This window comes from Cetorhinus maximus, unplaced genomic scaffold (assembly GCF_964194155.1).
Source record: "Cetorhinus maximus unplaced genomic scaffold, sCetMax3.hap1.1 HAP1_SCAFFOLD_991, whole genome shotgun sequence".
Lineage (NCBI taxonomy): Eukaryota > Metazoa > Chordata > Chondrichthyes > Lamniformes > Cetorhinidae > Cetorhinus > Cetorhinus maximus.
Window position 1 is genome coordinate 78,058 of NW_027596933.1, and position 22,697 is coordinate 100,754.

General features: G+C 43.4%; 1 protein-coding gene across 1 annotated transcript in view; it reads right to left on the reverse strand.

Moving 5' to 3' along the window:
- Positions 1-22,697, reverse strand: part of LOC144675389 (uncharacterized) — a 51,872-nt gene that overhangs the window by 12,592 nt on the left and 16,583 nt on the right. The window contains exons 2-3 of the mRNA XM_078536203.1: positions 9,794-9,961; positions 311-410 (exon numbers count right to left, since the gene is read on the reverse strand). Coding sequence (XP_078392329.1) covers positions 311-410; positions 9,794-9,961 — 268 coding nt within the window. The remainder of the gene's footprint in view (positions 1-310; positions 411-9,793; positions 9,962-22,697) is intronic.

Genomic DNA, 22,697 nt, shown 5'->3' on the forward strand with positions numbered 1-22,697 from the left:
GGGAAAAAAAAATCAAGACAAAAATCAGATGAGGGGATGGGCATTGGGAACGTTCAGCACTAAGTTAATGGAGAGAAAATCTGGTGGGATTTTTCAACAGCTGTGCCTCCTGACCCACCTGGTTACAGAAGGCACCTATTTTCTAGGCTGAAAATTAAATGTAAACATTGCAACCTGAAAAATATCTGTTAGCCAATAAGCAGCTGGACACACAACAGTGAGCATACACCAAAAAATAGTCACTGGTTGTGAATCCCTTATGGGGGTCTCAATGAAACAACAAGAGTTAGATCATTTTTTTTCGTCCTACCTGTTTCTTTGTTCATTAGGGCGTTGTAGTATGCAAAGAATGCCCGGAATTCCACAGGCCGATAGGAAAGCACTTTGAATATGTTTGGCAAAAATCCACTCTGCAAAATAGAGGAATACTGAAAATATATTGCACGGTTCCTGAAGTTACACAGTGGGACGAAAAAATACAAAATATTCCAATAATCTTAAAAGCAATACAAAAAAAAAATCACGGTAGCAAGGGAAGGATGGCAAGAGGAAAGGTGAAGGATGAATGAATGAATTCCATAGATTCACCACTCTCTGGCTAAAGAAGCATCTCCTCATCTCTGTTCTATAAGGTCTTCCTTTTACTCTGAGGCTGTGCCCTCGGGTCCTAGTCTCTCCTACTAATGGAAACATCTTCCCCACGTCCACTCTATCCAGGCCTTTCAGTATTCTGTAAGTTTCAATCAGATCCCCCCTCATCCTTCTAAACTCCATCGAGTATAGACCCAGAGTCCTCAAACGTTCCTCATATGTTAAGCCTTTCATTCCTGGGATCGTTCTCGTGAACCTCCTCTGGACCCTCTCCATGGCCAGAACATCCTTCCTGAGATACGGGGCCTAAAATTGCTCACAATATTCTAAATGTGGTCTGACCAGAGCCTTAGAAAGCCTCAGTAGCACATCCCTGCTTTTATATTCTAGTCCTCTCAAAATAAATGCCAACATTGCATTTGCCTTCCTAACTACCGACTCAACCTGCAAGTTAACCTTAAGAAAATCATGGACTAGAACTCCCAAGTCCCTTTGCACTCCAGATTTCTGAATTCTCTCCCCATTTAGAAAATAGTCTATGCCTCTATTCTTCCTACCAAAGCGCATGACCTCACACTTCCCCACGTTGTATTCCATCTGCCACTTCTTTGCCCATTCTCCTAACCTGTCTAAATCCTTCTGCAGCCTCCCTGCCTCCTCAATACTACCTGTCCCTCCACCTATCTTTGTATCATCTGCAAACTTAGTCAGGATGCCCTCAGTTCCTTCATCTAGATCTTAATGTTTAAAGTGAAAAGTTGTGGTCCCAACACTGACCCCTGCGGAACTCCACTGGTCGCCAGCCGCCATCCTGAGAAGGACCCCCTTATCCCCACTCTCTGTCTCCTGCCAGACAGCCAATCTTCTATCCATGCTAGTACCTTGCCTCTAACACCATGGGCTCTTATCTTACTGAGCAGCCTCCTGTGCGGCACCTTGTCAAAGGCCTTCTGGAAGTCCAAGTAGATAACATCCATTGGCTCTCCTTTGTCTAACCTACTCGTTACCTCCTCAAAGAATTCTAACAGATTTGTCAGGCATGACCTCCCCTTGATGAAACCATGCTGACTTTGCCCGATTTTACCATGCACTTCCAAGTATTCTGAAATCTCATCCTTAATAATGGACTCTAAAATCTTACCAACGACCGAGGTCAGGCTAATCGGCCTATAATTTCCCATCTTTTGCCTCACTCCCTTCTTAAACAGGGGGGTTACATTAGCGATTTTCCAGTCCTCTGGGACCCTCCCTGACTCGAGTGATTCTTGAAAGATCACCACTAACGCCTCCACTATCTCTTCAGCTATCTCCTTCAGAACTCTGGGGTGTAATCCATCTGGTCCAGGTGATTTATCCACCTTCAGACCTTTCAGTTTTCCTAGCACCTTCTCCTTGGTAATGGCCAGCATACTCACCTCTGCCCCCCGACTCTCTTGAACTTTAGGGATGTTACTCGTGTCTTCCACCGTGAAAACTGACGCAAAGTACCCCTTCAGTTCCTCCGCCATTTCTTTGTTCCCCACTACTACTTCTCCAACGTCATTTTCCAGCGACCCAATGCCCACTTTTGCCTCTCTCTTACCCTTTATATATCTAAAAAAACTCTTGCTATCTTCTTTTATATTACTGGCTAGTTTACCCTCATATTTAATCTTCTCCCTCCTTATTTTTTAGTTGTCCTCTGTTGGTCTTTGTAGGCTTCCCAATCCCCTGGTTTCCCACTGCTCTTCGCCACATTGTATGCTTTCTCTTTAGCTTTTATGCTGTCCCTGACTTCCCTCGTCAGCCATGGTTGCCATGTCCTCCCTTTAGTATGCTTCTTCTTCCTAGGGATGAATTTTTGCTGTGTCTCCCTCTGTATGGTTGTGCATGTGTGGCTAAGTTAATTAAACTAGAGATGGTTAGACTGCAAGGTTTACACTATCAAAGAAGTGAGGTGTAAAACAGGTCTTTGAAATGGCAACAAGTTAAGCTTGGGTGAGGTCAGCAGATGCTAAAAATGCAAATTTCATTAACACCGTAAGTGGAGAAATATTTGATTTTCAAAGGGACATGGGAAATGTTTACAACTGGCAAGATAGATAAGGTAAAATTATGTTGGTTTTTCCCAAAAGTGCTGGCCAGAATGAAAACATGAAAGATTTTTATATTCTGGGAAAAGTAGCTTCTAAAAACAAGTTGAAACAATGGGATTTACAAATCAAAAGGGGCAAAATATATTTAAAGAAGGATGGAAGGCTGTGTGAGGCGTGGCCGGGAGAGATCTGGAAAGGTGACTGTGTGAAACAAACTTGGGGGAAAAGCTTCTAGCCACTCTGCAGAAGTTTGCTGTTCCCGTAACCAAATTTGTATTAAAAACCTTTGGAAGACCATTGTCCAGTGGGTGCTTGTGGTAACACTGCTGGATGACTTTATAAATTTGGAATCTATTTAGACTGTTTCCTTAAAGGGGATGTATAGTTGGGAGTCTGGTTAAGTAGGAATTTTGGGAACTGTTATCATTGCATAACTGCAATATTGTGTGTTTGTTTTTCCTTCTTTCATTGATAAATGTTTTAATTTAATCTTTAAAATCTCTAAAGATGGTAGTGGACTCATTACTTCTGACTTCAGTGTACCAGCTTTCTCGTAATAAATACAAATTTCAAACTCGTTGTGATAGCATGGCCAAGTTTCCCTTGTGGATTTGGTCAGTCTGGCAAATACCACCTGCAGTATCATAACATTATCTAATAAAAGGTATAAATGCATTAGAAACAGTTCAGAGAAGGCTCACTCCATTGATGGGGGTTTATCTTATGAAGAAAGGTTGAACAGGCTGGGCCTGTATCCATTAGAGGTAGAAAATTGAGATGTGATCTTATTGAAACATACAAGATCCTGAAGGAGCTTGGCAGGGTGGATGCTGAAAAGGATATTTCCCATTGTAGGAGACAACGTTTAAAAATACGAGGTCTCCCATTTAAGGCAGAGACGAGGAGAATTTTTTTTCTCTGAGGCTCGTGAATCTTTGGAACTCTCTTCCCCAGAGAGTGGTAGAGGCAGGGTCATTGAACAATTTTAAGGTAGAGGTAGATTCTTGATAAGCAAGGTGTTGAAAGGTTATCAGGGGGAGGTGAGAATGTGGAGTTGAGGCCACAATCAGATCAGCCATGATCTTATTGAATGGCAGAGCAGGCTCGAGGGGCCGAATGGCTGCCTTCTGCTCCTAATTCAGATGTTTGTATGTATGCAAAAGAATAACGCTTCTCTCTCTCTCCTACTTCCCAGTTTTAAAGTTGAGAAACTACCAATGCAGCAGCAGAGAAAATTGAGGGGAATTGGAAGCAGTCACCAGAGTTCTCAAGGAATAATTCTGGTAGATAAACCTCTGAGTTATTGGACATGATAATGGACACTATGGATAGGGAGATAGTGGATCTGGTGTAAATGAAAGCCTTTGACAAGGTACCACACATGAAAATTTCTGGAGATTAGAGGGTATAGAATTAGGGGCAAGGATAGGAAACGTGGTTAAAAATTGATTTAAAAAGGTAGTAATCAGAGAATAGGAATTCAGGGCAGTTTCTCAGAATGCTTGGAAGTGGGTAGTCGTCTCCCTCAATATTCAGTGCTGGAGACACTCCTGCTCACTGTGTTTATCAATGATTTGGAGATAAATCTAGAGGAAGTGTTGAAATTTACAGATGACATCACCAGAGGTGATACAGAAAGTTCTTTAACAAACAAAAGGAATCTGCAAAGGGATATCATCGAGTGTGCGGTGATGCATGGCAGAAATATCAGTAGTGATTGTATTGTGTATGGGAAGTAGGCTGAGGGCTAGGGAAGTGAGGGGAATTTGGGGAACATGACATTGAAGGCAGCACCTCACAATAAGGCTGTCAAAGAAGTTAATGGAATTCTAGGGTGCATCACAAAATATGTAGAATATAAAAGCCTTACTAAGACCACTGTATGCAGTATCCATGCTATAGAAAGTACACTGAGATTTTACAGGCAGGACAGCACAGATTTACCGAGGTGCTGTCTGGTTTGAGGAAATATAAATATGCATAAAGACTTGGAAAATTTGCTTTTCCTTTGTTAGAACAACATGGATTACAGGATGACATGATATGTGCTTAAAATGCTGAAAGATTGGGACACTGTAGATAGAGGAAAACAGTTTCCAACATACCTACATACGAATTAGGAGCAGAAGTAGGCCATTCGGCCCCTTAAGCCTGCTCCACCATTCAATAAGATGATGGCTGATCGAATTGTGGGCAAAAACTTGGCAGATGGAGTATAATGTGGGAAAATGTGAACTTGTCCACTTTGGCAGGAAGAATAGAAAAGCAGCATATTATTTAAATGGAGAGAAATAGCAGAACTCTGAGGTACAGGGGGACCCAGATGTCCTGGTACATGAATCACAAAGAGTTAATGTGCAGAAACAGCAAGAGATTAGGAAGGCAAATAGAATGCTGTTGTTTATTGCAAGGGGAATGGAATATAAAAGTAGGGATGTTTTGGTAAAGTTGTACAGGGCGTTGGTGAGACTGCATCTAGAGTACTGTGTATAGTTTTGATCTCCTTATTTAAAAAAGGATACAAATTGTCATGAAAATATAATAATTGTCATCTTATTATTGCAATTTATTATAAAGGTAGGTTAATAATGCAGTTTGGATTAGTTTCTCTGTGGATGTGTGTGTGTGGGGGGGATTTAACTGAATTGGAGACAGCTGGTCTGGAACTTTTGAGTTCTCAAGGGAAGCTCGGTTTGAAATGCTAAACACATAAACATGGCTGAAGTTTTAGAATGTGAGATGTGAGGAATGTTGGCATTTTTAAATAAACTAGAGTAGTTTGAATTTCAAAGAGATGATGAGATGTTACACCTAGCCATAAGAAGCTAAGCCAAAGAGTGTTTATTTTTCCCAAAGGTTACAGATAATATAACTCTTTCCATGGTACTAATTTTATGAGAAAAGTAAAATTGCAAAAACATATGGGAACAATGGAATTTACATTAAAAGGGAGAAACATGTATAAAGGAGATGAGGTTATGTGAAAGGGAGAAGGCATTCTAAGATCTAAGGCAAGTGTGAAAAGCCACCAGCCTCTGTGCATTAAGCTGCTGTCTCCAGGAATTGAAGTTAAGAGAATTCACTTTGAATATCACTGTCCAGGGTATTGTGTGCTTTGCCTGGGTCTATTGAAGTTTACTGTTGCCTTAATGGAGGTGCAACTGGGAGCCAGATTAATTACGGGATTTAGGAGTTATTATCGTAGTAATTTGCAGACCTATGTACAAGCTTAAAATCTTTTCTTCTGTTAATAAATGTTTAATTTAGTTTTGTAAAAACCCTCTAAGACCCAGTGGACTTATTACTGTTGAATTCAAGGCATGCACCTCGAAATAAAATACAAATTGTAAAACAGTTGTGGCAGATGTTTCAAGTTTCTCTCTGGGATTTGAGCACCTCGGCATTTACCACCTGCTGTGCCATAACAAAATGCATTAGAAGCAGTTCAGAGAAGGTTCGCTCAACTGATACCTAGGATGGGGTGTTACCTTATCAGAAAAGGTTGGACAAGCTAGGCCTGTATCAATTGGAGTTAAGAAGATTGGGAGGTAAACTTATTGAAACATAAGATCCTGAGAGGACTTGTCAGGATGGTTGCTGAAAGGATGTTTCCCTTGTGTGAGAGACTAGAATCTTTAGACTTCATCCCTGGAGCACAGTGGAGGAAGGTCTCTGAATAATTTTAAGGCAGAGGTAGATAGATTCTGGACTAATAACGAAGTCAAAGGTTACCAGGGCTAGATGGGCATGTGGAGTTGAGGCCACAATCCGATCAGCCATGATCTTATTGAATGGCGGAGCAGACTCAAGGGGCCAAATGGCCTACTCCTACTCATAATTCATATGTATGTATATATGTAAGCCCACATTCCACCTACCCCCGATAACCTTTGTCTCCCTTGTTAGTCAAAAATCTATCAACCTTTGTCTTAAAATTATTCAATGACCCTGCCTCCACCGCTCTCTGGGGAAGGGTTCCAAAGATTCACAACCCTGAAAGAAAAAAATTCTTCTCATCTAGTCTTAAATGGGAGACCTCTATGTCCCATGGCTCTCGTCTCTCCCCGGGGGAAAACGTCCTTTCAGCATCAAACCAGTGAAGTCCCTCAGGATCTGAAAAGTTTCAATTAGATCACCTCTCATTCTTCTGAGCTCCAATGGATACAGGCCCAGCCTGTCTAATCTTTCCTCACAAGATAACTCCATCTCCCCAATCCCAGGTATTAGTCGAGTGAACCTTCTCTAAATTGCTTCTAACACATTTATATCCTTTCTTAAATGAGACAGCCAAAACTGTACAGGATACACGGTACTCCAGATATGGTCTCACCAACACCCTGTACAAATGTAGCAAAACATCCCTACTTTTATAACCCATTCCTCTTGCAATAAACAACAATGTTCATTTGCCTTCCTAATCACTCAGAACAAGCCTGCATACCAACTTTTTGTGATTCATGTACCAGGACACTCGGGTCCCTCTGTACCTCAGTTCTGCAATCTCTCTCCTTTTAAATAAAATGCTGCTTGTCTATTCTTCCTGCCCAAGTGGATAAGTTCACATTTTCCCACATTATACTCCATCTGCCAAATTCTTGCCCACTGACTTAACTTATCTATTTCCCTTTGCAGACTCCTTATGTCCTCTTCACATCTTACTTTCCTACATATCTTTATGTCATCAGCAAATTTAGCAACCAGACATTCGGTCCATTCATCCAAGTCATTGATATAAATTGTAAATTGTTGAGGCCCCAGCATTGATCCCTGTGGTAATCCACTCATCACATCTTTCCAACCCGAAAATGACCCATTTATGCCTTCTCTGTTTCCTGTCAGCTAACCAACTTTCTACCATGCTAAAATGTTGCCCATTATACCATGAGCTCTTATTTTGCATCATAACCTTTGATGTGGCATTTGTCAAATGGCTTCTGGAAATTTAAATACAACACATCGACACGTTCCCATTAACCCACATTTATTGTAATTATTTTGAGGAAGTAACAAGCAGTCAAAAATGATTCCCCTTTCACAAAACAATGTTGATTTTGCCTGATTGCTTTGAGATTTTCAAAGTGCTCTGCTATACCCTCCTTAATATATTCCAGCAATTTCCCTACAATAGATGTTAAGCTAACTGACCTGTACTTTCTGTCTTCATCCTTTCTTGAATACAAGTTTTATGCTTTTTTAAAATACATACTGCTTTTCTGTTCTTACCAAATGAATGATCTCACTCCTCCCCACATTGTGCTCCATCTTCCACCTTGTTACCCACTCATAACCCACTATATCTCTTTGCAACCTGTATCCACCTCACCACTTACATTTCCATTAAGCTTTGTCCCATCTGCAAATTTATATACATTAGTCTTTTTGTTTATGAATGACTTAAAGATTGTAAATAGTTGAGTCCCCAGCAGTAATCCTGATAGCACTCTACTAGTTCCAATTTGACAACTTGAAAATATTTTATCCCTCCTCCCAGCTTCCTGTCCGTTAACCATCTATGCATGTTAATACAAATTCCCACGAAGGGCATGTTAGGGCAAACAAATCCAGAGCCCCCAGTTGGCAAAAGAGAGATAGAGATTAAGATGAGAAAGAAAAAAAAGTGTGGTTAAAACAGATGTCAGATCAACAACAGAATGGGGAACCAGGCTGAATACAGAAGGTTCAGAGGGGAAATGAAAAAACAAATAAGGATGGCCTGTCCACCATCTACAAGGCACAAGTCAGGAGTGTGATGAGACACTCTCCACTTGCCTGGATCAGTGCAGCTCCAACAACATTCAAGAAGCTTGGCACCATCCAGGACAAAGCAGCCTACTTGATTGGTGCCACATCCACAAACATTCATCCCCTCCACCACCAGCGCACAGTGGCAGCAGAGTCTACCATCTACAAGATGCACTGCAGGAACGGATCAAGGCTCCTTCCAAACCCACAATCACTACCATCTAGAAGGACAAGGGCAGCAGATGGATGGGAACACCACCACCTGGAAGTTCCCCTCCAAGTCACTCAATGACTTGGAAATATTTCGCCGTTCCTTCACTGTCGCTGGGTCAAAATCCTGGAACTCCCTTCCTAACAGCACTGAGAGTGTACCTACACCACATGGACTGCAGCGGTTCAAGCAGCTCAATACCACTTTCTCAAGGGCATCTAGGGATGGGCAATAAATGCTGGCCCAGCCAGCGAAGCCCACATCCCGTGAATGAATTTTAAAAAATAAGAGACACAAAGATGGAGTGTGAAAAGAGACTGGCAGCCAACATAAAAGGGAATCCCAAAGTCTTCTATGGGCATATAGATAGTAAAAGGATGGTAAGAGGAGGAGTAGGGCCTAATAGGGACCAAAAAGGTGATTTACATATGGAGGCAGGTGAGGTATTAAATGAATTGCATCTGTCTTCACTAAGGAAGATGATGCCTCCCTGGCCATGGTAAAAGAGGAAGCAATTAATACACTAGAAGGATTCGAAATTGATGAGGAGTTATTAGATAGCCTGTCTGTATGGGAGTTGATGAGGCGCCAGGACCAGATTTGAGGGTGTAGAACAAGGGTCCATAGAGACAAGAGCAAATGCAGGAGGTTTAGAACAGAGGGCAGGAGAAACCTCTTCAGAGTTAAGAAACTGGAATTCACTTCCAGGTTTAGTGGCTGACAGAAAAACTGTTAACATTCAAGATTAGATTCAATAGGCGGATGAAGGATTTGGCAATGAAGGGACATAGTAACAGGGCAGGTTATTGTGATTAAAACTATTTGCTCGTATGGAGGTTAAACAGAAACATGGGTAGTTGGACTAAATGGCCTGTTTCAATATTGTAACTTCTATAAATAGCAACAATGCACAACAGAACTCACAAGACAGCAGTCACTTTATACAGTCTAACAAGTTCTTGGTATATTTGCACTTGCATATTGTCATTTGAGATTGGAACTTTTAACTATAAAATTTCACAATGCAGTCTTCTCAGCAAGGTGTTAAAATAAATTATTTAACTACAGGTGGCGAATAAGACTACCAACATAAATTTAATCCAAAATAAATTTCAGATATTTTACACTGCATCAATAAAGGACAGCACAACACTTAGGCAGTAAAAATGCCTACCTTAGTTTCTACCTCCTCCATCAGTTCAACAATGTCATATGGCAGGTCCTTTTTATATGGGACAGGATACCGTCCAATAGGTTGCTCAGGTTTCCCAGATGTTGTGCTGTACTCCAGTTTGCAAGCAGATCTCATTCTTGTCATTCTCGATGTTAACACAATGAAAGACTAGAATGTGAACAGAACCAATTTCACAATGACATTTCAATGATGAGTACAGTTTTAAAACAAATACTTAATTTATACAAATTTGAGATATCGAATTGGGAATAACAGAAGAAAATTGCAGAAAAAGCTCATCTCTGAAATGGGACTCCCTGGCCTATAATTTAGAAAAGGAACCTGACTATAATTGTTCTTAGATTAAATAAGTACAGCTTCACTATTTTTCTTTAGTATTGTTGACAGTTTCATCAGATGGATTTACTGTGGCCCAAAGTATGAGCAGAAGTGGAGATGGTCGCTGATGATTGCACTATGTTCAGCACCATTTGTGACTCCTCAGATACTGCAGTAGTCCATATCCAAATGCAGCAAGACGTGGGCAATACTCAGGCTTGGGCTGGCAAGTGGCAAATAACATTCATGCCATACAAATGCCAGGCAATGACCATCTCCAACGAGAGAATCTAACCACGGCTCCTTGACGTTCAATGGCATTGCCATCACGGAATCCCCCACTATCAACATCCTGGGGGACACCATTAACCAGAAACCGAACTGGACTAACCATATAAATACTGTGGCTACAAAAGCGGGTCAGATGCTAGGAATCCTGCGATGAGTAACTCACCTCACCTGCATTAGCACAAAAAAAAGTGACAGAATGAGCCAAGAGGCAAGGTTGGCACTAGAGCTGGTTACAGTGTTCAGTACAAACTGGCCAAGTCTATCCAGTCAGGGACCTAGCTTATTAACTAGTTGTGCTTAAACATTAGCCTGCGACAGAAATAACCACCAACACTGGCACGGCATCGCTACTTCAGAATTAAGTACCCAGTGATCGAACGCTGCATGAACAAAGCATGGAACATATTGAGCACCACTGTACCTGGTGTTGCTTCAGCTCCAACCTCCTCCACGCCACAACCCAACATCCCAACCAACTAATAAGGAAATCTTCCATAAAATAAATACTGTATAATTTGAAAGTGTGTGATACAGTATGATACAGTTCCTTTCTGGTGTTTCAGAAATTGTTTGACATGCATACTGTTGCTTGCTATTGGAAATCAGCCATCATCATTCTGGGTTTTTTTTTAAATTTATGGGATGTGGGCTTCGCTGGCTGGGGCAGCATTTATTGCCCATCCCTAACTGCCCTTGAGAAGGTGGTGGTGAGCTGCCTTCTTGTACCGCTGCAGTCCCTGTGCTGTAGGTACACCCACAGTGCTGTTAGGGAGGGAGCTCCAGGATTTTGACCCAGTGACAATGAACAGCGATATATTTCCAAGTCGGGATGGTGAGGGGCTTGGAGGGGAACTTCCAGGTGTTGGTGTTCCCATGCGTCTGCTGCCCTTGTCCTTCTAGGTGGTAGTGGTCGAGGGTTTGGAAGGTGCTGTCTAAGGAGCCTTGGTGAGTTCTTGCAGTGCATCTTGTAGATGGTACACACTGCTGCCACTGAGCATTGGTGGTGGAGGGAGTGAATGTTTGTGGATATATTGCCAATGAAGCGGGCTGCTTTGTCCTGGACAGTGTCAAGCTTCTTGAGTGTTGTGGGAGCTGCACTCATCCAGGCAAGTGGGGAGTATTCTATCACACTCCTGATTTGTGCCTTGAAGATGGTGGACAGGCTTTGGGGAGTCAGGGTGTGAGTTACTCGCCACAGGATTCCTAGCCTCTGACCTACTCTTGTAGTCACAGTATTTATATGACTAGTCCAGTTCAGTTTTTTGCTAAATAGTAACCCCCAGGATGTTGCTAAGAAGTTGTGGCCTGTTGAGCTGAATGGTTACCAACCAGTTGCGTCTACATCGATAGTCATGAAGTGTTTTGAGCAAAAACAAAAATAGCTGGAAAAACTCAGCAGGTCTGACAGCATCTGCGGAGAGGAACACAGTTGACGTTTCGAGTCCGTATGACTTTTCATCAGAACTGATAAGTGTTTCGAACACATTGTGTCAAAGTGTCTTTTAGATCTTGTTCCACTTATTGATCAGTTACAAATTGCCTTTTAACCTCATAAGTCAGTGGAAGATACTGTCCTGACCTTGGTACATCTGATCCAACGGTACAGGGATAGATTAAGCAACTATGCTCGCGCTACCATCAGATTTGAATACCATGCAGCCATTCAAGCTTATTGAGCAATTGAAAAATCTTGATGTCAATCCTACTTTGGATCAGTGATTCCCTTCGCGACAGGACCCAACGAGTGTAAATTTTCAGGATTTATTTGGAGCCCATGTTAATGAATGCTGGATTCCTGTGTGCTGTCACCGTTATTTTTCATCCTCTACACAAATGGTGGTCAATCAGGGCACAACGACATAACGATCCTGAAGTATGCTGATGATGTGGTACGTGTGGGTCTCTTCAGGAATAACAAAGGAAACTATAGCAACTCTGTACAGAAGTTGATCAAATGGTGCAATAGCAATTCTCTTAAACTGAACGAAAACAAGACTAAAGAACTAGTTATAGACTTTAGGAGAAAGCCAGTTTAGTATATTTTTCCCATGATTATTCATGAAGTTGACATTCAAATAGCTACTAACTGCAATTATCTAAATAGATGATAAGTTGAACTGGAGGGAACAATGTACAGATACAGTGGCTAAGGGACATATACTACCTCAGAAAATTAAAATTCTTTCAAGTAGATCCCACACTTGCGAAACTCTTCCAAAAGGCTGTAGTTGAGATTTTCGAATGTCTCTCCTGGTACTGTTGTCTTTTGAAAGTACAGAGATTACAGAACCAAGCAGGAAGAGTATTTACGAGCAATCTTTCTTGACAAAATTTGCTCACAAAGCATTTTGATGAAAGTAAAGAGTGTCACAAACAATGAGAGTCATCCCTTGTACTCATATTACTGGATGTGCTCAGGGAAAAGGCTACAATCCCTCAGGTGCAGGACAAATCGGTTCCTGAACCCATTTGTGTCCTTCTCTATAAGAACCTTTAACAGGAGTTTGATGCATGGGTGAGGATGTGCACTCAGGGTGGAACTTACTGACTGATTATTTAAATGCATTGGAATCGTTTTTAAAACATATTCTAATTAAAGTTAGATCTTTACGATAGGGTAATTTCCCATCTTTTTATTGTTCCTGTACATTTCTATGTAATTTTTTTAATGAATGAGCAAAGTACCCGAAACTAATTTCCATGTGGACAATAAAGTGAAATGGAATTGAATTGAATACAGGTCATTGTCCATTGTGCCTGTGCTAGTTAAGAACATATAAAATAAGAGTTGGCCATTCAGCCTCTCGAGGTTGCTCCACCATTCAATAAGATCATGGCTGATCTGATTGTAGCTTTAACTGGGGAGAAAGGAAGCTGTTCCATTTGAGTCGCCCCATTTAAACCGGGCTGGGTCTTTGCCCTGGTGAATCAAATAATTAGGATGGTGCATAGGACTTTAATTTAACAAAGAGGAGGTGAGAGAATTCAGGAAAGGGCAAGTTCAAAAGCAAAAAATGTTAACGCTGTAAAGCAGAGTAGCGATTTGGGTAAAAATATGCAGAGTGGGTCAGTAAGAGACAGATAGCTTAACAAAGGTAATGGAACATGTGTGACTAGGGTGTCATCAGGGAGAAATAGAAAAAATTTAAAGCTGCAGGTATTATATTTGAACACATGAAGCAATCAAAAGAAAATAGAAAAAGTTGATATCACAGCTAGAAATTAATGGGTCTGATCTAATAGCAGCTACACCTCCACGATGACTAAGTAACCAAGGTTGGGAAGTAAATATTCGAGAATACCTGACCTTTAAAAGATAAGCAAAATGGAGAAGTGGTCAGCCTGAAAATACAGGATGGGATAAAGACAATAGAGAAAAAAGATATTAGCTCAGAAAATCAAGATGTGGAATCAGTTTAGGTGAAGTTAAGAAACACCCAGGGGCAGAAACCATCGGTGGGACTGCAGATAGGTATCAATGAACTGGTCAGGTGGGAAGAAAAGTGGCAAATGGAATTCAATGTGGTGAAATATACAATGATGCATTTAGGGAGGGCAAACAAGACAAGGAAAAGTACAAAAAATGGTGGCATAATGAGAAGTGTAGAGGTGCAGAAGGTGCTTTGAGTGCAGGTCCACAGATCCCTGAAGGTAGCAGGACAGTAGGTAAGGATTGGACAACACTTGCTAAACATTTCTGATTTAACTAAAAAATATGCTGAAAACCAATTTAAGATGGTCAGTCAGGCTCACAGTGTGCCTCACTTACACATGCTACAATCTACATATATTCACACACACGGCAGACAAAAGGAGCATGCCCACACATTATGCCTTTTCTAACTAAACAAAAGCTTAGGTGCATCTAGCCCCCATGGTAATGCATTGACCAGAGTCAGCCTGCCTTGTTTGAATCTGAAGCAAAATCTTGGCTGTTAACTGTTCTCTGCTGCATTCTCCATGGCAACGCCTTTATCATTCAGAATCCACTTGCCAACCAATTAATGCTCTTTTCTCATGCAGTATAAATTGTTGCTCGCTTTACTGTTGGTTTATCTTGTGCAGCTGTCCTGATGAGAGCAAGACGAAAAGCTTCAATAGCACATCTCTTTTTTCAGTGATACAAGGTTAGCTGGGAATGTGAGCAGTAAAAAGGGCAGAAAGAGGCTGCAAAAGGATTTAGACAGATTAAGTGAGTGGCAAGAACATAGCAGATGGAATATAACAGAGAAATGTGAAGTCATCCACTATGGTAGGATTAATAGAAAAGCAATATTTAAACGGTGAGAGACTGGGGTATGTTGGTATTCAGAGGGTATCCTGAGTTACCTTGTACACAAATCACAGTAAATTAATATGCAGATACAGCAAGTAATTGGGAAAGCAAATTCTATGTTATACTCCAATCCCTTTGTAGTAGAGGCTAAGATTAAAGAAGTCTTAATTGTAATTAATTTAACTGCAATTATATTGTGCCTTAGTGAGGCCACACCTGGAATACTATGTGCAGTTTTGGACTCCTTACCCAAGAAAGGACATATCTGCCATGGAGGGAACAAAGACTCACTAGACTGGTTCCTGGAATGAGAGGTTTGTCCCATGAGGAGAGATTGAGTAGCCTAACTTTTTCCACCAGAAGGACAAATACAAAATCACGTGGAGGAATCCACGATCAAAGAATTGGCACCCCTTGGGTTATGACACTGTTCAGGTCAAAGATCAAAGTGATGTCTGTATCACTCAATTCATGCGGGGGACTCATGCCTGCTGGACAGATCATCAGCTTGTACCATTGGTGATGAACATTCACCTCGCACTAAGGCATCTCAAGACCCAGAAGTCCGAGAGAAAGATGATCATGTACCATCCCGAAAAACAACCCAAGCAAAGAGAGGAATTCCAAATACAGCTCACAACCAATCTGGAAAATCTTCACACATCCAACTCAAATCCAGAACGTGAGATCAAATCTCTCTCTCTCTGGCATCCACCTATCTCAGGACTGCACCCAGGGTGTGTGTCACTTATGTGCTGAACATGGTCTGTTGTGGCTGTAGAGGTGGATTCGCGAGTGGCAGTCCCTTCCACAGCTGGCACAGATCAACAGCACTGGCCCAAGTCAACTGATGTTTTTTCCTCCTGCTGGGCACTTTTTTCTGCCAATTGGTGGTTCTTTTGTCCTCTGCATTTTTTCCCACACACTTCCTGACTTCTTGTCTCCAGGCACTCCAGTCAGCAGCAAGGGCTTCCCAGGCATCGAACCCAATCCCAGCCAACTTGAGGTCTTGCTTACAGACATCCTTGCATCGCAGACATCAGCGACCTGTTGGTCTCATGCCGATAGCAAGCTCGCCAAAGAGCGTCTTTGGGGATGCAGCCATAATCCATTCAGCTCACATGACCCAGCCAACGGAATCATCAGAGGTCAAATGTACAAAATCCCCTTCATTCACAGGATGGTGTTTGTCTTAAGGGTGACAATGCAATCCATCAACGCTTCTGAACAACTGCTCAGCTGTGAACCCACAGTGGCAGCTGATACTCTGCAGCCTTTCCCTCAGTACCCTGTGGTAGAATCCATGGGTGAACCAGCATCGATAGGAGAGATGCAACAAGCAAACAGATGAAGAGCTACAAAACCTGTGGCCTCAATGGCATGCCAGCTGAGATCTTCAAAGCTGGTAAAACTTTTGCTTACTTGACTACTTTAACAGTGAGAGTGCGCGAGGGGCAGCGGGGCCATTAACAGTGAGAGAAAGAGAGAGGGAAGAGCAGCGGGGCCATTAACAGTGAGTGTGTGAGAGAGGAGCAGCGGGTCCATTAATTGTGAGAGAGGAGCAGCGGGGCCATTAACAGTGAGAGAAAGAGAGAGAGAAGAGCAGCGGGGCCATTAACAGTGAGAGAAAAAGAGAGAGGGAAGAGCAGCGGGGCCATTAACAGTGAGTGTGTGAGAGAGGAGCAGCGGGTCCATTAATTGTGAGAGGGGAGCAGCGGGGCCATTAACAGTGAGAGAGGAGCAGCGGGGCCATTAATTGTGAGAGAGGAGCAACGGGGCCATTAACAGTGAGAGAGGAGCAGCGGGGCCATTAACAGTGAGAGAGGAACAGCGGGGCCATTAACAGTGAGAGAGGAACAGCGGGGCCATTAACAGTGAGAGAGGAGCAGCGGGGCCATTAACAGTGAGAGAGGAGCAGCGGGGCCATTAACAGTGAGAGAGGAGCAGCGGGTCCATTAACAGTGAGAGAGGAGCAGCGGGTCCATTAACAGTGAGAGAGCGAGAGAAGAGCAGCGGGGCCCTTAACTGTGAGAGAGAGCGAGAGGAGCAGCGGGGCCATTAACAGTGAGAGAGAGAGAGAAAGGAGCAGCTGGGCCATTGACAGTGAGAGAGTGAGAGGAGCAGCAGGGCCATTAACAGTGAGAAAGTGAGAGAGGAGCAGCGGGGCCATTAACAGTGAGAGAGAGGAGCAGTGGGGCCATTAACAGTGAGAGAGGGAGAGAGGAGCAGCGGGGCCATTAACAGTGAGAGAGGGAGAGAGGAGCAGCGGGGCCATTAACAGTGAGAGAGGGAGAGAGGAGCAGCGGGGCCATTAACAGTGAGAGAGGGAGAGAGGAGCAGCGGGGCCATTAACAGTGAGAGAGGGAGAGAGGAGCAGCGGAGCCATTAACAGTGAGAGAGGTAGAGAGGAGCAGCGGGGCCATTAACAGTGAGAGAGGGAGAGAGAAGCAGCGGGGCCATTAACAGTGAGAGAGAGAGGAGCAGCGGGGCCATTGACAGTGAGAGAGAGGGAGGAACAGCGGGGCCATTAACAGTGAGAAAGGAGCACTGGAGCCATTAACAGTGAAAGAGCAAGAGGAGCAGCGGGGCCATTAATAGTGATAAAGTAAGAGAGAGAGAGAGAGGAGCAGCGAGGCCATTAACAATGAGAAAGGACCAGCGGGGCCCTTAACTGTGAGAGAGAGAGAAAGGAGCAGCGGGGCCATTAACAGTGAGAAAGTGAGAGAGGAGCAGCGGGGCCATTAACAGTGAGAGAGTGAGAGAGGAGCAGTGGGGCCATTAACAGTGAGAGAGAGTGAGAGGGGAGCAGCGGGGCCATTAACAGTGAGAAAGTGAGAGAGGAGCAGCGGGGCCATTAACAGTGAGAGAGTGAGAGGCGTAGCGGGGCCATTAACAGTGAGAGAGGGAGAGAGGAGCAGCGGGGCCATTAACAGTGAGAAAGTGAGAGAGGAGCAGCGGGGCCATTAACAGTGAGAGAGCAGCAGCGAGGCCATTAACAGTGAGAAAGTGAGAGAGGAGCAGCGGGGCCATTAACAGTGAGAAAGTGAGAGAGGAGCAGCGGGGCCATTAACAGTGAGGGAGGAGCAGTGGGGCCATTAACAGTGAGAGAGGAGCAGCGGGGCCATTAACAGTGAGAGAGGAGCAGCGGGGCCATTAACAGTGAGAGTGAGAGAGGACCAGTAGGGTCATTAATAATGAGAGAGTGCAAGAAGTGTGAGAAACCATTAAAGAATGAAGAGCGCAGCTGATTGGTGGATAGGATTGGTGAGTATTTCTAGATTTTAAAGTAAGAGTAAGGTCTTTAGTTTGTGCTTAGTTCTTTAGTCTTTTTTTTCTTTTTTTCTCTTTCCTTAGAAATAGCTTAAGTATAAAATCGATACTGGTGTGTAAAAAATATAATAAAGTGCAAAGAGCAAGAATATTAGAGTAATTAAGTAATTAAATAAAATACAATAGTGATGGTGGTGTGTTACCACTGCAGCATGTGGGAGCTGCTGGACACTAAGGTGATCCAGAACAAACACATCTGTAGTAAATATTTGCAGCTCGAGGAACTCCAGATCTGAGTTAAGGAGCTGGAGTCTGAACTGCAGACATTGTGCCACATCAGGGAAGGGGAAAGTTAACTGAACACCTTACTGCAGGAGGTGGTCACACCCCTCAGGTTAGGTAATTCAAATTTGGTTTGTGACCAGGGACAGGAGAGAGTGTGACTGCAGGTGACGCAGGTATGGGGACCCGGGGGTAGCATTCGAGGAACCTCGGCCCCTGCAACTGTCCAACAGCTACTAGGTTCTTGCAAGCTATGTGGACAAGAGCGGAGACTGCAGGGAGAATGAGTGAACTGACCACGGCACCGTGGTACAGGGAGCCATTCAAGTGCAGGGAGGAAATAGGAATGTAGTAGTGGTAGGAGACAGTATAATTAGGGGATAGATACTTTCTCTGCAACCATGAGCGTGAGTCCCGAAGGCTGTGTTGCCTGCCCGGTGCCAGGGTTAAGGACATCTCCTCAGGGCTGGAGAGGAACTTGGAGTGGGAGGGAAGGGATTCTGTTGTCGTGGTCTATGTTGGTACCAACAGCATTGATAGGACTAGAAAGGAGGTTCTGCTTAAAGAATTTGAACAGTTAGGAGCTAAATTAAAAATCAGAACCTCCAAGGTAATAATCTCGGGATTACCACCTGAGCCACAGGCAAACTGGCATAGGGTAAATAAAGTCAAGGAGTTCAATGCATGGCTCAAAGATTGGTGTGGGAGGAATGGGTTTCAGTTCATGAGGCACTGGCACCAGTGCTGGGGTAGAAGGGAGCTGTTCCGGTGGGACGGGCTTCACTTGAACCGTACTGGGACCAGTGTCGGGCGAATCAAATCACGAGGGCTGTGGAGAGGGCTTCAAACTAAATGGGGGTTCTGGAGAGGGGATACGTAGGCTAACAAAGCAAAAGGATCTGGCAGCATTGCAGGGCAGCTATTTAGGTATTGATACCCACAGAAGCACAGAATCGTAACAGCACAGGAGGCCATTCGGCCCATCATGTCTGCAATGGCTCGCGAAATGGGCATTATGACCTAGTGCCATTGCCCTGCCTTTTTCCCGTACTGTTCCACATTGAAAAGAAACAAATAATCATCTAATGTCCTCTTGAATCCCTCGACTGAACTTGCTCCCACCACACTTTCAGGCAATGCATTCCAGGCCCAAACCACTCATTATGTAAAAGTCTTTTCTCACGTCACACTTGCTTCTTTTGCAAATCACTTTAAATTTGTGCCCTCTAGTTCTTGATCCTCTTACGAGCGGGAATAGCTTCTCCCTATCTACTCTGTCCAGCCCCCTCATGATTTTGAACATCTCTATCAAATCCCCTTCACAGCCTTCTTCTTTCCAAGGAGAACAGTCCCAACCTCTCCAATCTATCCTCATAGCTGAAGTTTCTCATCCCTGGAACCATTCTTGTAAATGCCTTCTGCACTCTCTCCAATGTGTTCACATCCTTCCTATAATATGGTGCCCAGAACTGTACACAATATTCCAGCTGAGGTCTAACGAGAGTTTTATATCAATTCAGCATAATCTCCCTGCTCTTCTACTCTATGCGCCTATTAATAAAACCCAGGATACTATGTGCTTTATTAACTGCTCTCTCCACCTGTTCTGCCACCTTCAATGATCTGTGCACATATACACCCAAGTTACATTGTCTGTCCATGTTCTTCTTACCAAAATGCATCACCTCACACTTCTCCACATTGAACTTCATCTGCCACTTATCTGCCCACTCCAACATTTTGTCTACGTCCTCTTGAAATTCCACACTGTCCTCCTCGCAGTTCACAACACTCCCAAGCTTTGTATCATCCACAAACTTTGAAATTATCTCCTGCACACCAAGATCTAAGAAAAGCAAGGTTCCCAATACCGACCCCTGGGGAACTCCACGACAAACCTTCCTCCAGCCCGAAAAATATCCACTGACCATTACTCTCTGCTTCCTATTTTTCAGCCAATTTTGTATCCACGTTGCTACTGTCCCTTTTATTCCATGAGCAATAACTTTTCTCGCAAGTCGGTTGTGTGACACTGTGTCAAATGCCTTTTGAATGTCCATGTACATCACATCAACAGCATTACCCTCATCAACCTTTTCTGTTACCTCCTCAAAAATCACCAGCAAGTTAGTTAAACATGATTTCCCCTTTAGAAATCCATGCTGGCTCTTCCTATCAACCTATATTTTTCCATGTGACTACAAATTCTATCCCAAATAATTGTTTCTACAATCTTGCCCACCACTGAAGTTAAACTGACTGGTCTGTAATTGCTGGGCTTATCCTTACAACCTTTTTGAACAAGGGCGTAATGTTTGCAATTCTCCAGTCCTCTGGCACCACCCGAGTCTAGGGAAAACAAAGATTATGGCCAATGCCCCTGCAATTTCTACTCTCATTTCCTTCAATATCCTTGGATGCATCTCATCCGGTCCCGGTGCCTTGTCAACTTTAAGTACCAACAGTATATTCAACACTTCCTCCTTATCAATTTTGAACCCTTCTCATGACAGAGTTTCCTCGTCTGTTACCATGGCCTGGGTGGCATCTACTTCGTTGGTAAAAACGGATGCAAAGTATTCATTTAATACCTCAGCCATGGCCCCTTCGTCCATGTGTAAATTCCCTTTAAGTCCCTAATCAGCCCTACTCCTCCTTTTATTGCCTTTTTACCATTTGTATGCCTATAGAAGACTTTGGGGGATTCCCCCTTATGTTGGCTGCCAGTCTTTTCTCATAATCCCTCTTTGCTTCTCTAATATGCTTTTTCACCTCTCCTCTGAACTTTCTGTATTCCTCTTGGTTCTCAATTGTAATTTCCACCTGACACCTATCATAAGTGCACTTTTTCTTCTTTATCTTAATTTCAATCTCCTTTTTCAACCAGGGAGCTCTGGATTTGTTAGTCCTACCTTTCCCTTTCGATGGAATATACCTTGACTGTGCCCGAACCAATTCTGTTTTGAAGGTAGCCCATTGCTCAGCTACAGATTTTCCTGCCAATCTTTCACTCCTGTCTTTTTGGCCCAGCTCTGCTCTCGCCCCATCGAAGTTGGCTCTTGTCCAGTTAATTATTTTTTTGCTCTGGATTGCCTATCCTCCTTTTCTATCATCATCCTAAAACGTACAATACAATGATCACTGTCTCCTAAATGTTCCCTCACTGACACAGGTCCAACAGCGAGTCTTGTTGGATTGGACACATACTGCCGTAGAAAATTCTCCTGAACACAATGTAGGAACTTTTGCCCCTCTCCGCCCTTTACACTACCACTGTCCAGTCTACATTCGGTTAATTCAAGTCCCCCATTATAACTACTCTATAATGCCTGCATCTCTCTAATTTCCCCGCAGATTTGTTCTTCTATGTCCTTCTCACTATTTGCCGGTCTATAGACTACACCGAGCAATGTAATTGCACCCTTTTTGTTCCTTAGCTCGAGCCAAATTGATTCTGTCCTTGAACCCTCTGGGACATCTTCTTTCTCCAGCACTGCAATGCTCTCCTTAACCAATACCACCACCCGTCCTCCTTTCCTTCCTCTCTTATCTCTTCTGAACACCTTGTACCCAGGAATATTTAACACCCAGTTCTGCCCTCCGTTATCACCACTACATCATATTTCCACATGGCAATTTGCGTCTGTAACTCCCCATTCTTATTTAATATACTATTGTACATTCACAATCATGCATAATTATCTTTATTTAGGTTTGGTACTTTCTCCCTTACCCTGACTATTAACTTAATATTCTCTATATTAGTGCTGTCACTCCCCAGTATTTTGTGCGCCTTCGTATTCCTCTAATATTTTTTCTTGGTTTCCACACCCCTGCCAAGTTAGTTTAAAGCTCTCCCAACAGCACTAGCAAAACATCCTGCAAGTAACTCAGTCCTGGCTCTGTTCAGGTGCAGCCTGTATGGCTTGTACTGGTGCCATCTCTCCCAGAGCCAATCCCAGTGACTCAGAAATCTAAAGCCCTCCCTCCCACACCATCTTTCCAGCCACATATTCACCTGCCTTATCCTCCATCTCTGTACTCACTGGAACTTGGCACTGGGAGAAATCCAGAGATTACGGAGGTCCTGCTTGCTAATTTTCTACCTAGCTCCCTAAATTCCAATTGCAGGACCACATCCCGCATCCTACCTAAGTCATTGGTACCAATGTGGACCACAACCTCTGGCTGATCACCCTCCCCCAGAAGAACGTGCTGCAGCCGCTCTATGACATCCTTGACCCTGGCCAGGGAGGCAACATACCATCCTGGAGTCACATCTACAGCCACAGAAACGCCTGTCTGTTCCCCTGACCAATGAATCCCCTATCACTATAGCTGTTCCTTTCTGCTTCCTCCCCTGCTGTATAGTCGAGCTGCTCGTTGTGCCACAAACTTGGCTCTGACTGCACTCCTCTGAGGAACCAGCGCCCTCACCAGCTTCCA